The sequence below is a fragment of the Calypte anna genome, chromosome 11 (genome assembly GCF_003957555.1).
Source record: "Calypte anna isolate BGI_N300 chromosome 11, bCalAnn1_v1.p, whole genome shotgun sequence".
Lineage (NCBI taxonomy): Eukaryota > Metazoa > Chordata > Aves > Apodiformes > Trochilidae > Calypte > Calypte anna.
The window spans coordinates 5,104,804-5,119,468 of record NC_044257.1 but is presented as its reverse complement, the minus strand read 5'-3'; the positions used below and the strand labels follow the sequence as shown (position 1 = coordinate 5,119,468).

General features: G+C 41.7%; 1 protein-coding gene across 4 annotated transcripts; it reads right to left on the bottom strand.

Moving 5' to 3' along the window:
- Positions 1-1,269: 1,269 nt before the first annotated feature.
- AKTIP (AKT interacting protein) lies at positions 1,270-14,394 on the bottom strand. Of its 4 annotated transcripts, none has more exons than XM_030457879.1 (10): positions 14,313-14,394; positions 10,441-10,556; positions 8,859-9,064; positions 7,539-7,603; positions 7,329-7,429; positions 5,965-6,053; positions 5,793-5,891; positions 5,493-5,600; positions 4,782-4,842; positions 1,270-2,187 (listed from the first exon to the last, which is right to left on the bottom strand). In XM_030457879.1, the coding sequence occupies exons 2-10, from the start codon at positions 10,480-10,482 to the stop codon at positions 2,077-2,079; spliced, it is 882 nt and encodes a 293-aa protein (XP_030313739.1). In that variant the 5' UTR covers positions 10,483-10,556; positions 14,313-14,394; the 3' UTR covers positions 1,270-2,076. The 4 variants fall into 4 exon arrangements, with proteins under 4 accessions (XP_030313739.1, XP_030313737.1, XP_030313736.1 ...); XM_030457877.1 differs by lacking the exon at positions 14,313-14,394 and adding an exon at positions 14,190-14,291; XM_030457876.1 differs by lacking the exon at positions 14,313-14,394 and adding an exon at positions 14,078-14,149.
- Positions 14,395-14,665: the final 271 nt, after the last annotated feature.

Here is a 14,665-nt window from a genome sequence, read left to right as displayed (position 1 = left end):
CAATACTGTTTACAATGAAAAACTCAGCCCCTTAAAATCCATTAAAAATGTTTAAATCTGCTGTTCCAGCAGCCCAGAGCCTTCAGTTTATATAGACCCACACCTCACATATATAGAGTTAACAAGAGCTGTCAGAGAGCTGAAGGCAGTAGTTCAGTTGCAAATACCTTGTTCAGAAGAACCCACTTGATAACTTATTAGAATTCCTCTTACTTAAACCTCAGACTTCTTTAGGAAGGAGCCACATTTCTCTTATTACACTGAGTATAAATGGATATATGAAGGTTTGGAAAGAACATTTTAGATTTAGACAAAAACTTAGGGCCTGTAACAGCCTCTTCAACATGAGGAGACTTGAAGAGAAAAGAGTAGCCCCAGGAACTGCACCTCTGTATGCCCTTCCTTCTCTGTCTTGAAGAGGATCCTTGCTCTCTGCACACCCTCTGCAGTCTTCTGTCTAAAGAGGAATTCCAGAAGTACTGGAGACAGACACTCCAGGCAGCTCCAGGAATTGCTGCATTTTAAAGGAAGAAGCTTTCCATTTGGAAACCACTAAAGCAACATCATGCAGAAGATTTAAATATTACCTAAAATAGAGTAAGTGATTTATTTACACAATGTTAAGTGCTGCACAGAAACCACTCAAGCCATGCTTACTGGTACATTAAATGTATAATTTGGTATATGATAGCATATTGCTTGTGAAGTGTTGGTCTCTTTCCTTACAAGCTACAAAGGTGTTCTCAAAGGGAACAAGGAAAGGTTTTTATATGACAAGAGGACTTAGCTTGCCAGATAAAAAGAAAAAACCCCACAAAACCCAAAATGCATACCCCACCACTCCCTAACCACCCTCTCCAAACACTGCATAAAGTCACTAGCATATGTCACTAGACCACAGGGTTTGCATTAATGCCACCAGAACAGGTAGGAGAGGTCAAAAGAAAAAGCAGCATGGCTGTAAGGGGTCAACATTATGGGGTTTGACAGCAAAACCCTATTAGGCAAGAATAGGGCATTATGCTAGGCTATGACATTAGGAAGACTCTTGTGAAAAATAAAAAAAAAATTGTCCTAAACTCACATATCCTTTAGAAAGCTTCTCCTGTGTGTAGAACACCACTGTATTTAAGCTTCAGTACTTAACCTCCTGTTACCCTGTTAGCATCCTGAATACATATGCAGGCCAGGAGATGGGTAGCCACGTGCCTCCATTCCAGCTCCAGTCTGTGCTAAATGTCTACAGTACAGACAAACAGAGGGACAAAAGCCAGATCATGGTTTCTTTTTATTTTAAGATGTCACTATTGCCACACATTAGTCAAGCTACCCTAAGTAATTCCCCTAGACATCTAGGGAATCTAAAATCCTCTAAGATTTTTATTAGCTCAAGACACCACCATTAAAAGCTTTGATTTTAGTGTTTATATAATAAAAGTCTAACAGCCTGACACTGTTTTCACCCCGTCAGACTAATATGTGCTTTAGTGACAATATCCATTTACAGATCAATAATACCTCATACATCATCCCCAGCTTTACCTCTGGAAAGTGCTAAATGGAGTCAAGGAACCGTCTATGTACAATTTCAAATCCCAATATATTTACAATAGAAACCAAAAGTATTTAAAACCATTAAATATAGTGTTTAACTCTGCTATATTAGTTTACATGAACACAGCTTACCTCTGGCATCATATTTCCAATGCTAATATTTCTGCCAGTAGTTTTTTTTTAAAAATTGCTATTCCTGGAGGGAAAAAATAGATGCTTAAAAACCAACCCAAAACCTCCAGGCATTTCAGAGCCCTGAGGAATTACCCACTCTAGACAGTCTTCAGGCAGAAGTGCTGCAGTGTTCAAGAGAGACTTCCAAACTCCAGGCAAGCCTTTAAAACCTAATGCATACGTAAAACATGAAGTCAGTAATCCACTGAAGAGGTTTACTGGAGTCACTGCTACCATTCAGTTTTTACTAATCCGTAGTCAAGAAGGAAACTGCTGCTTTGCTGTTTCTCCCTCCATTACATTCCCTCCAGCACAGAAAGTGTTTTTGTGCACCATCATCCAGAAGAGCTAAGTAGGTGTTGTCTTCTCATCTTTGCTGAAAGGCTGAACTGAGCCAGGCTTTACCCATGACAGGCCAGACACGTGTGTGCTTTTGCAGTGCTGATCTTCTGCCTTCTTCTAGGTAGAAAAAAGTTAAAGTCAGAATTATTAAATACTTCAAACCTTACCGAGTCCCTTTCCATCCATTTTGCCTTCAGCAAATACAAGCATGAAGGAAGCTAGTGTTGCTTCCTCAGGAAAGAACAGTAAAATGGCTTTTGGTTTAACAGAAAAGGACTTGTTCATGCACTGTTATCTTATCAGACCATGAAGACAAAGACACTTTTTGAAAAATGCCTTTTGCTTCAAGTCCCAGCACCACTGCACTACTATTTGCCATATTTCTTGGTTCTACAGAGAGAAGTATTAATCCAAATCAAGACATATCTGTCATTACCTTGACCCTACACCCATAGCATACTGTCTTGGGATGCTGGGCATACTGTAGAGGCTTCCAAACACAAATGAACAACTGCCACCTTTGCTATACTTAGTTTCTTAGTCCTTTCCTTCCTTTGGAAGGAAGTTCCTTAGTCCTTTCCCTCATCATGGCTAAATGTTTGACCAGTAGCTATCACAACACAATGCAACAAACATTTGACTAACTATTGCCATTTAGAAGACAAAACAAAAAAGCCTTCTAGTTGAGGGAGAAAGATGCAACTTCAAGCATCAGACTTAAAGTAGTTTAAGAAGATTAGTACATTAGATACCTATTCTAGCAGGTCAAAGAAACAGAGCATACCAGGAAACTAGCCCTGCCTCCACACTGCTACAGGCTCATCAGATCATCTGTATGCCAGCTACATGAAACCTGCATTGACACATCAAGTTCTAGAAAGTGATAATCATGTGAGTAGACCTGGCATACTATGAGAAGCCTTTTACCTGACAAAGTAAACTGAATCAGCAAGAAAACTGAACCTGCACTCCTTCTTTGTGTAAAAGGTGACACTGTGTGACAGAATTGCTGCAGCACATCAGACAGCAGCAAACAAGGGATCAGTTAAGCTTGAGCCTGGCAGAGTATCACCTGACTATCCCTTGCTGCAAAGATCATTTAGCAAAAGCCACATGCTCAGAGACATCACAGCCCTTCCTGAGATACAGTTCTAAAATGCCTGAGCTGTTTGCCAAGGCATAGGAATTACACAGGTACCAAACCAGGATCCAAGGTTGCAGAGAAAGGAAAAGATAAGATACAGGATTAGGGAACTTCCTTTTACAGGGAAGGAAAAGAATGTTCTCAACTACACTGACATTTTGGAACAAATATCCCACAGTGCAGAATTTTGACTAACTTACAGACCATACATGCAACAGTTACTGAAGATGTTAGCTTTTACTTAAAAGAAATGAATATGCATCTCCAGAGAAAAAGGACAAAAGAAAACATCATCATTTGCTATCAGTGTCTGAGACAACATTACATCCCTTCCATTTCAAGCACCTCAACCTGTTCTTTCTCTTTAGGTCTTTGACTTAAAGGATAAGAAAAAAAGGAGGAAAAAAAGAGGCAAAAATAGTTCTGAAGTTCTTTAAGAAGTCAGAATCTGATCAAAATATTTTCCTGTGTGTTCTGAGGCTGGTGAAAGACCACCTCACCTCAAGCCTTGCTGTGATTTTGGCAGTTGGCAACACTGCTGCACTGAATTTACAGGCAACATATTGCATTGAGATCAACGCAAACATCTCACTCATACCAGAGGACATGCAACAAACAACATCAGTCAAAGCTTGTAGAAAGGAAGACTGAAGCTTGGGCTGGCAAAAACTTTTTTTTTTTTACTTATGAAAAACCCCAGCAAACCACACTACAGCTCTGATGCAAGGAGCCCAAGTCAGAAACCAAAACATTCAGAATTAATTCCCTTGCCAGCCCAACAAAGATACCAGCCACCACTTCACAACCCTGAGGCCCTGTAAGTGGAATGACTTGGCACATCACTCAGTGCAGACAGAATTGCTGTGCACCAACTCTTGTCAAGTAAAAAAACCAAAACAATAAAAACCAAAATCAAACATCCCCCTCCTCAAAAAAATCAAGGATGCAGCTCAGATGAAAGCCATATGAACCAACACATTCTTGTTATCATACTGAGAGTGCTTTGTGATAGAAGTAACTTGAAGAAGCCTTCAATGAGCTGATGTCTTGCTAGAAATCAGCAGCATTGGAGATGTGAGCAAGGCACTCTGCTTGTGCTGCTTCAGAAAGTTTGTCATGAGAAGAAAGCCCTGAAGCTTTCATTCAGTAATGAAAGATCTTTCAGCAGAAGAGAACAAAGAAGTTGGGGACTGTCAGATTATGCACAAGTGGTAATGGCCATGACAAGTTCAGGACAAGCTAATAGGCAGTCAGCAAATCTCTTTCCCTTTCTTCCCCATCCCCCTCAGCTTTCAACCCTAAACAAAAAATCTGCCAAGTGTGCCAACAACTGTACAAACAGAGCTTTCTAGCGGGCTAAATGATTAATTGCTTAACACACTGAAGTTTGAACAGTGACATAAATGCTTAGTTAGGACACAAATCAGTTTCAGCATGCCTGCTGATCCAAAAGAGGGGTGAAATAAGGTCTGTCTAGTACATGTTTATCACACAGTGACAGAGAACCTTTCTTCCCTTATCAGGCAATAAGCCCTTACTATAGTGAGAATCTGGGCTTTGCACATACCTTCTGAGTCAACATCTTCTCTCTAGCTTCATCATGGATAGCTGGATTCCACGGAGAAAAACTAGGGAAAAAGTACAGTTATCTCTTACTTTGCATTTTTGTGAACTACAGCACGAAAAGAGCAGAGTGCAGCAATTTTCCTTGGTTTATTTAAATTTCAAGTAATCTAGGAGCCTGAGTTTTCAGAGTTAAAACATACTGTTCAGAATTAAATTCACATTGCCATGGATCTTTTCAACAGGAAACATTTAAGTTTTCATTTTGTTCTGCAGTGAGAGCTGGCAATTCAGCAGGTGCTAAATGAAATATGACTCATTCGCTATGGAGCTGGCTGTTCCATCCCCCATGCAGGCAAGCTTAAAAGTATTTTAAAAGTACAACCAAAGTTACAGTCATGCAAACTGAGTTCAGGAAACCCTGAAAGCAGTGTTTACTGCAGGTTACCTCAGCTTGAGGGGTGTTCTGAGGCTTTACTTTGTTTTGGAGGTTGTTGAGATGTTTTAAGACTTGGCTGCTTAGTGAAAAAACAGTATTTAAGATTCAGTCAAAACCAAATAGAAGAAAATGAGTGTAGGAATACTCAAAGTATTGCTACAATGTAAGAAAAAAAACAGGTCAGTGAAGCTGGCAGAGAAAGACTTCTAGTCAACAACTATACCAAAACATGTTCTTGAAACACTAGGGCATGGTGAATTTGCTCATGGTACTTACACAATTGCATAGGGATCCTCTATTTTGGGCTGATCAAACAAACGACTGCTACATAGTTTGACACTGTCCATCACTTTACTCTTGAACAGCTGAGCATCTTTTTCATACCTGCAAGAGAGAAGTAGTGTCAGGTAATTCCAGGAAGGCAGAATAGACAGATGCAGCAAAACCTCAACTTCAGCTCGTAGTGCAATCAAGTCTGGAGGTACAGACCATGAACTGATGAACAATTTTAGAAATCTAGGTTCTGCAAGTCTGTGCAAAAACCAGACCATGCCAGTACACATGAAAGATACTCACAGCACTGCAGCCTCAGGGTTGAGAGGACTGGTTGTGTCAATCTTGTAGAAGACTCTGCGAGCGTACATTAATACCTGCCATATGTGATTATGATTTCTCCTAAAAAGAACAAAACACAATGAAGAAAGGAACAAATTTCCTTCAAATTACACATCAACATGTTACCACTCACCTCCATTTTGCAAATGCTCTTTTCACATCCAGTTCACCAGATAAGGGATCTACTAACGGGTGGAAGACGGGCAGATCAAAAACCAAGCGCTGCATTAGAAAAAAAGAAATTCATTATCAGAGCTTCAGCCCTAATCCTGAAACCACTGGGTGAAGGTCAATCAGATCTTGCTTCCAGGCACTACTGAATTGTTACTGTATTAAAAGCAATCAACCTGAAAAGATTTATACCAACTGTGAAACTGTAACCCAGCACAGAAGTTACATGCAGGATCTTGTCCTCTCTCACATGCTTATCACCAAATCAGGAAACTAATCCAGCTAACTGCACAAGCACTGATGCCAACACAGGTAATAATATCAAACAAGATCAGATTAAAGGAGTTTTTCTGCTCTAGGTACTTGTGACTGAAAGTGTACTTGAGCTACAATAATTTTTTTTTTTTTAATCCTACATATTTTTAAGTAAAGTGTGGCAATGTCTGGACCGCTAATTTCCTCTGGTGTTTTGTCAATTCTTCCAGAAGAAACTTAGTTTCAAAAAGGCTTTAAAGCTGTATGTTAACAACAGAATGATGGCATTAGGAGAGGTACTAACAGTACAACACTTTGAAGGAAACGGTTTCCTACCACTTCTGTCCTTTTAAAAGACTACAGCTTTTCAAAAAACTTGACAAGAAGCAGACAGCTTCCTGACAGTCACTTTGATCTCTGCTACAGCAGTACATACACCTGTCCCCAGACCTTCCCCTAAAAAAAAAAAATCCGGCCAAGAGGGCCAGCTGCTCTGCTCTGGAGTGTCAGATTGCTTTTTAATAAATGCAATAACTTGGATACTTTTCCCTAAAGAGAAAAAGAGAAAGCAGAGAAGGAGGAAACACAGTACTATCTATCTCCTCCCTTTGTTTCACCAACTTTCTCCTCAAGTTCTTTTAGTTCTCTTCTAATGTAATTTAGAAGAAAGACAGGCAAGAAAACCTGCCTGTACAGAAAGCACAGCAGAGATGTCTGGATTTTACATTTCATTATACCTCTACCCAGAATACTTCTTTAAGTGTTTCAAGATAACTTCCTTGCCAAGAAAGTATCAGTTCAAGAGTTGAGATAAAGATAAGATAAATTGATTACTTATTAAATTATAAGTTAATTACTTAATAATCTTATCTAATCTCATGAAATTCTCTCCACACCAGCCTCAACAATCAGAGTAACATGATTCTTTCATGGAAACATGTACAAGACATCACAAATGAACCCAGCCAACTCAACAAAACTAGTTCAAGAAAATAAGCTAATTGATACATTAACTTTAACAAAATGTCACCAAAAAAATAAGGAAAAATCAAGACACACACAACCACTTACCGGGCAGTCTCCATCTGGGTAATTATCAGGAATATAGACAGTAAATTTAAACACACCATCCTGGTAGAGCCCATTTCTTAAGAATATTACACCAAACCACACTGCAAATGAGAAAGTTTGCTTGAGTTAAAAAATTTAAACACACAGACACACAGAAATATATATATATATATATATATATTCAAATGTAAAAGTTAAGTTTAAACTTACTTAATGCTGACCGGTAAGATGGCTGCACGTAGACACCTGGCAATTTCTGCTTTACAACCAAGGTACTGCAATGAGAATCAGTGTTTAGAAAGCTGGAGGGAGTCATTCAACAAATCTCATTAAAAGGGTGGAGCAAATACTCCCAAATTTGCATTCATTTGCTATTTCACTTCTTCTGAGTACAACCCAGTCATGACCTTCTGTCATCAGTGACAGCTGATTTTCTCTCCCTTTGCTTTTTAGAAAAATGTGCTATTATTTTTCTAATCAATTAAGACAAAAAGTTCCTAGCAAGTTTAGCCAAGTTGTAGGATATGCAGAGTCTACTGAACACTACAGATGTTAAACCAAATTATTCACTTCATAGAGCTCCACATGCTCACACAAAAAATTATCTTAAAGCAAAGCACTAACATAGTTCTCCACTTATGAACAGTATAATACAAATTTGTTAGACCAGAGGAGTTTGCATTACTATACCAATATATTTTTTCATGCTGCAGCAGAAAAACATCTTTCTTGAATTAAAAAGCCCTGAACAAAATACGTTTTAAATTGAAAGTGAGAACTCTCAATAGTTAAATGCAAGAACTGAGACTTAGTGTTGCATAACGACTCCAGGGATTTCATTCCAAAAGGAACTACATACTTGAGAATCCAGTATGTCTGTTGCAGAGGAAGTCCCTTCAGCTATGCAGCACAGAACATCTTATGTAACTTTATATATCTAGAAAGTTTTACAGACAGAGATTTTTATGTCCCACAGTACTCTGTCACTGGACTGGATCAACTGCAACTGACCCAAAGCAAGCTACTCAAATCACACCAACTCCTCTGGTAAGTTGCACATTAAATATCACAGAGACAGGAAACAACTGACTCTTCCTAAATCTCCATTTAATAAGCCACAACAAGACTTCCATTAACTACTGCAAGAAGCTCCAACATGCTCACTTCTGCTTGCTTCTGTTTTAATACTTGTTTCAGAAATTGGGTTTTTCTGCCCAAAAAGCTATTAGGATAGCTGGTCAAGCTGCCTAAATCCAAGATGTGTTTACTTAAAGATTGAGATATATAATAATTCAGAGAATACCATCTAAACACATCCCTTTAAACCTCACTTTTGTCTACCTTGCTACCTCAAGCAATTGAGACTTGCCGCTCCAGAAAGAGAGTTTTGTGGCACTTGAAGTTTTACTGCCTTCTTTAAGGACTAAGGCAAAGAAAAAATCCAAGAACTAGATCCCTACAAGTTGCTTTTTTTCCTCAATGAAGCATAAGCCCAGTGACTAAAAATGACAAAAATAAGTTAAAACCTACAATTCAGCAAGGAGGGAATACTCCAAATAAAAAGGCCCATAAGAAGCATGCGTTCCATTTGTTGACTGGGATGAGGCAGCAGGGGAAGCAGGCTTGGTTATTGGCACAGCATTCTTTGGAATAGAAGGCAACTGTTTCTTTGTAGAGGCTCGTAGAGGACTGGTTCTCAGCTCTCCACTCAAAGTTTTCTCTTCAGCATCAGGTCTCTGTCAGAGCAAAAGAGAACCACAAGATTACAGGCCATATACTTCACAAACATGTAACATATGAATATATTTTAACAAAGGTTTAATCCCAACCTTGCTAATTACAAGTCTGGGCAATGAAACTTATCTTGGGGTTTCAGTGTTCTATTGCTTGTGGGTGGGAAGTGAGGCTGCTGTCTCTTTGGGTTTTGTTTTTAAGTAGACTTTTATTCAATCAACACAGCTTACAAAGTAATCAATGCTGGATAGGAAATCTGCAGATGAGGACAAATGCTTCAGGAGGCTTACATTTATTTAGAAACGGGAACCAGATAGTATATAACATCAGCTTCGAAGTCAATCTATTTCTAGCACACAGTGCATCAAGAGAAATAACTTCCACTGACAGCATCCTGGCATTCTAGACTTCAAAGAGCCTTTAGAAGTGGTGTAGTAAAGCCAAGATGAAGTATGAACTTTGTACAAAAAATTTCATGTATTTCACTTCTGGCCTGTGCTTAAGACACCAATGTCCCACTTGTAGCTCATCATTTAGCCCATTCCCACAGCAGGAGAATCACCACTTGACAGCAATATCAAACCTGGTTTAAACAGGTTTGTTATAGCAAGCTTTTTATGTCCATGCCCTCCTCTATTTAAAAAACAACCAAACCTTTTCTCCTTAATTGGTCCCTGCTACACTGCTAGAGAATACTAAGTTTAAAACACTGTGCCACTGCAAAACACTGTCATGTTTTAAAACATTAATATTAGCTATGTAAAAATGGTACAGCAGGCTGTACTACTTACAGACCTCAAAACCATTCTATAGATTGCCAAGACAAACCTGAAAAGCTACAAGCTTGTGATTAGGACAGTGGTGACTAAAAGCATGATTTAGGCTACAATATTTTGAAGCACTTGAGACTTGGGACTAGAAACAGTACCTATCTCACAACATAATTTGCCCTAGCACTGAACACCCAAGAAATCATTAACCCTAGAACTATCATGCCTTCAAACACACAAGCTAAAATAGCATTAGCATTATGGAGATGCAGTTTTGTGCTCACTGCACATGCAATATGTGGCTAAGGTCTATATAAAACAACATGTCCAATGAAACAAGAATGTCAAACATTTGAACAAGTTTGTTTCATCTTTCCTACTTAAAGATGCTTCAGATAAGAAAAGTCAACAAATGCTGGAGCAGGCTCCATCCACAGGTACTTTCCAGGTAAAGCAGCTTAAAGCTAGCTCACACTTTTATTGAAGATCTCATTCCTTGGGATAAAACACACTCCAACTACAATTTTTAGGTTGTCTGATGGTCTATTCCAGAACTGTTACCTCCCCTCAGTGCATGCTAAACCTCAGGGCATCCAGTCATAAAATACCTTGCGCACAGAACCTGTAGACATGCTCCAGAAAGGGTTCATAACGTGGATTCCAAAAGAAGGACTGCAACTTTTCAGTGTCTTCAGAGTGCTGTCAAACCTCTCAGATTTATCCTCTAAAACAGATAGAAAAAATATGTAATCTAACAGATACTCAAATGTATAAACAGGATTCAGATCTAATACTTCAGCCAGCTTTACATTTCTGAAACTTCAGAAGAAAAGTTTTTGTAGGTCAGACAGACAATGTTAAAATTGCCAGAGATGACATGTATTAGATTCCAGGATAATAATATAGTTGTCTATCAAATTATTTTTGCATGTGAATCCCTGCCTTCTTTCTGCTATAAAGACACTCTAGATTCTGCAATACTTGTGGTTCTCTGGAAAAAAAGACCATCTATTGCCTCAGCATAGTCCAGAAAGCTCCTAAACACAAGCAAAAAGTTATCACTTCACCACTCAAGTTCAGTGGTGTCTCCTGCACCACGGGTGAGTGTTGCCCCATGCACACATTGCTGACTTTGAATGTTTCTGAAGTGTCCCAGCCTGAAAAAAAAAAGATTGCCACTCCCAGTGTGAGATGATCCTCCCATTGTGTTTGCATCACGTATGTGTCATTTTGTTTTCATCTGCATTGGAACACCACCAGACACAGACAAAGCCATAGAACATAGACATTTTACTGTAGCTTATTTAATGGTTTCATTATGAGCACCAGGGCTTGGTGCTCTTCAGATCAACAGTTCAACAAAGGCTTCTGCAGTATTTGGAGTTCCACTGTGTCAGCTATTTTACATGTCCTTAGTTTTCTTTCTTTTTTTATCTAAGCATTAAAATAAAATTTAAAAATCTTACTACTGTTTGTGCAAGAACTCTCATCTACAGCACCTCTTGTCTAGCACAGCCTATTTCCTCCACTCTTTCTTCCCCTTCACTTCTCCTAGACTCCCTTCCCCTCTTCACTCCCTCATTTCTGGCTACATTAGCTAAGGTTTTGAGGCAATCTATACAATATAAATTGAGTAAAGCATACAACTTGCCAAGCATTCAAAAACTGCAAACACCATTCAAAAAAGTGATGAAAATTAATTAATTTTTCCATCTCCAAATCATCACAAATATTCCAGTACACACAGTTCCTCAAGATATTTGTCCTCTACAGCAGCCAGAGAGTCTTGCACAATTCTGAGCCACTGAAAACAGAAAGTCAAAGCATGGTACTGCACTGGGGCATAACCTGTGGCAGCAGTGATAAGGTGTTTTCACTTTTCCCCATCTCCTGTCTGGAAAGCAGGGCTATGCCATGGGCATTTTCCACAAACTCAGCCAGACCAAGTGACACAGCGAGACATTAGGCTAGAAAGATACAAGACATTTCCTCAGGAAACTTGAGCAAAAACAGAGGGAGGAGGAACTGACGCACAAAGGGAACACCTGAGTGCTATGGCTCTGACAAGAAAGAAAAGTGCTGGCAGCCAAGGAGCCAAGGCACAGGCTGGAAGACAATTAGCTTGGATACAGCATGATTATAGGGTTTGGGTGGGATTTGTTTTACTTGTTTTGGGCCAGTGTTTTGGTTTTTTTTAAGACTAGGTAATATAATTTCCTCATCCAGAACTAAAGATGAGTTACAGGAGGTGAGCAGGACAAAATAAACGAGGCATGTATGTAAAAACCAGGCCAACCTATTAGCTGTGAAATAGAGAACTGATCTGGAAGCTTGGTAAGTGGTGCTGGATGGAGTTCAGTCACTGACTCCATCTTTCAGAAAGCAGCTGTACAGCTCAGTATGCTTTCAGCTTTGTTGAAAAGCTTGTCCTTGTAGACATGCCTATTTACAGGCTGTTACAGGCAGTTTATACCATCAAATAAAACAGTATTTTACCTCTAGTTAAACTACAGAACAAGTCCCAGGCATCCTCCATCACAGATTTTTTATGCAGTTGCCTGCCAGTAACACGTGATACATGATGCTGTACTAAACTTATGGTTAAAATCTGCCTGCAGTCTCATTCACCTGTTAAAATGCTACTTATGATGGCGAACCAATGACCTGAGAGCATCAGCTTCCCAGAGAAGGGTCAATTAAAAAGTGTTTCAAGGTGCTTTATGGTTTATTTCAAATTACACTCACTCCTTCTAGCTATGCTACATAGGAATGATGTCAGTACAGGAAACCTACTTGCTACTGTTTATGCTCTCCAGTGCCTTCACCTCACAATTTACTACCCCACCTCAATCACAAGAATAACTAAATATATATTTTTTAAAACAATCAAGTAACAGTAGATTTGAGCTAGACTGGTTATCCTACATCTCACTACAAAGAGCACCTGCAGCATCTGGTGAGAGCCAAGTCCAAATATCATAAGGTGGAATTTCTAGGCAGTTTAGTCACACACTTACATGGGGCTGCAGCCTCTATAAAAAGGTACCTACCACTACAGCAGCTTACAGTGCTCTACCTACTGAAGCAATCACCTTCCCCCCAAAATCCAATACACTCATTCTATGAAGGAATAAATGCATTCAAATTTACCACCCTGTCTCCTTTAATATCGCCATCAATCACGGTGCCTCAACTAAAAGGCAGTTTAAGAGTGTGCCACTCAATAAGATTATGTTCTCACTAAAGATTACTTCTATTATTTATACTGTCAATCACATTGCATTTTTCCCCTTTCCATCAGCAAAGTCTTTTAATACAATACTAAACCAATTCGACCAGAACTTCATCTTCCTGGAACAGAACATTTTTCTAAATGTTTTCTGGAAACAGATTCCTTAAGAAACAATCACAAAATGTATGAAATTATATATTTCTGCATCTTACTGTTGACCTAAAAGCAAAGAGAACCACTCCTACACTTGAGAATAGACAGAGGGGATGAGTTACAGCAGCAGAGGAGCACAGCAAGCGTTGATCACAGCAGTATGACATGTCTGTCCAGCAATTTACACCAGGACTTCTTTCTTGTCAGCACACCTACTCCTGACCTCCTTAACACCAAGGGATTTCTCCAGTCTACACCTTAACCTACTGGACAAGGGAGCGCTGGCAGTGCAGAGGAACGCTGACCCGTCAAGCCTGTTCGCCTGCTTTTCCTCCACAGGCGGATTACACTTTCCACACCAACACCTGCTGCTGTGACTGCAATCCTGTAACACACTTCTCCAGGAAATCATAATCTACACCAACGAAGCCAGCTCTTATACAACAGCTAACAATCCAAAAGACCTGACAAGTTTCAGAGGGCAGGTGGGGGGCGGGGAAAGGCGCTGTCAGCCTGTCACCTGCTGGGTCACAGAACGAAAAAACCCATCCTGCCCAGCGCGGAGCTCTGCCAGCCCCCGGAGCGCTCCACGCCGCGGCCCGGCAGTGCGGAGCCGTTCGGAAGGGCACAGAGGGAGGCGGGACGGGGCCAGCCCCGCTGGCAGCCACCCCAGGCCCTCGCCCGGGCCGCCTGACACAGCGGGGACGAGGGACGGTTCCCCCGGGAGGGACGGGGCTGTCCGGAGAGGCGGGCGGTGGGGGCAGCTCCTCACAGGGGCGTGCGCCCGCCCTGCCCCTCCCAGCCACAGGTAAAGGCCCCGCCGGGCCACCCGCTGCCACCGCGACTGTCCGCCGCCCTACCCGTGATGTCGGGGACGATCTCCCTGCGACCACCGCCGGCTCCCGGCTCAGGGAGGCAGTGCCGGGGAGGCCGGGTCACCGCACCCCGCCTCCAGCGCGCACTGCCGCTCACCCGCTCGAGCTCCCGCCGCTCCGCTCCCCGCGCGGCCCAGGCCCCGCCGCCGCCGCCGCCGCGCCCCTCTACCCCCGCCGCTGCCCCATTTACAGCCCGCCCCTCGGTACCGCACATCCGGACCTGGCCTCCTTCTCGCCCAATCGCCGTCTGCTCCTTCCGGGAAGGCCCGGAGGGGCGGAACGGGGCAGGGCGGGGCGAGGTGCCCCGGTCCAGCCAACCCTCGGCCCCGCTCCCTGGGAACGCAACAAGGCTGCTCGAGCTCCTGTCAGGGAGAGGGGCGGGAGGGCGCCCGCGGCGGGTTCCGCCCCGGGGCGCTGATTGGGCCGAGTGCCTGTCAGTCAGCGGGGGCGGGCCAATAGGGCAGCGCTGACGCACCTGAGACTCTTTTCTGAGACTCTCAGCTCAGGAAAGGAGAGCTGGGGCGCTACCGCCGGGAAATGGCGAGCGCTGATTGGCCGGAGGGAGCAGCGGGG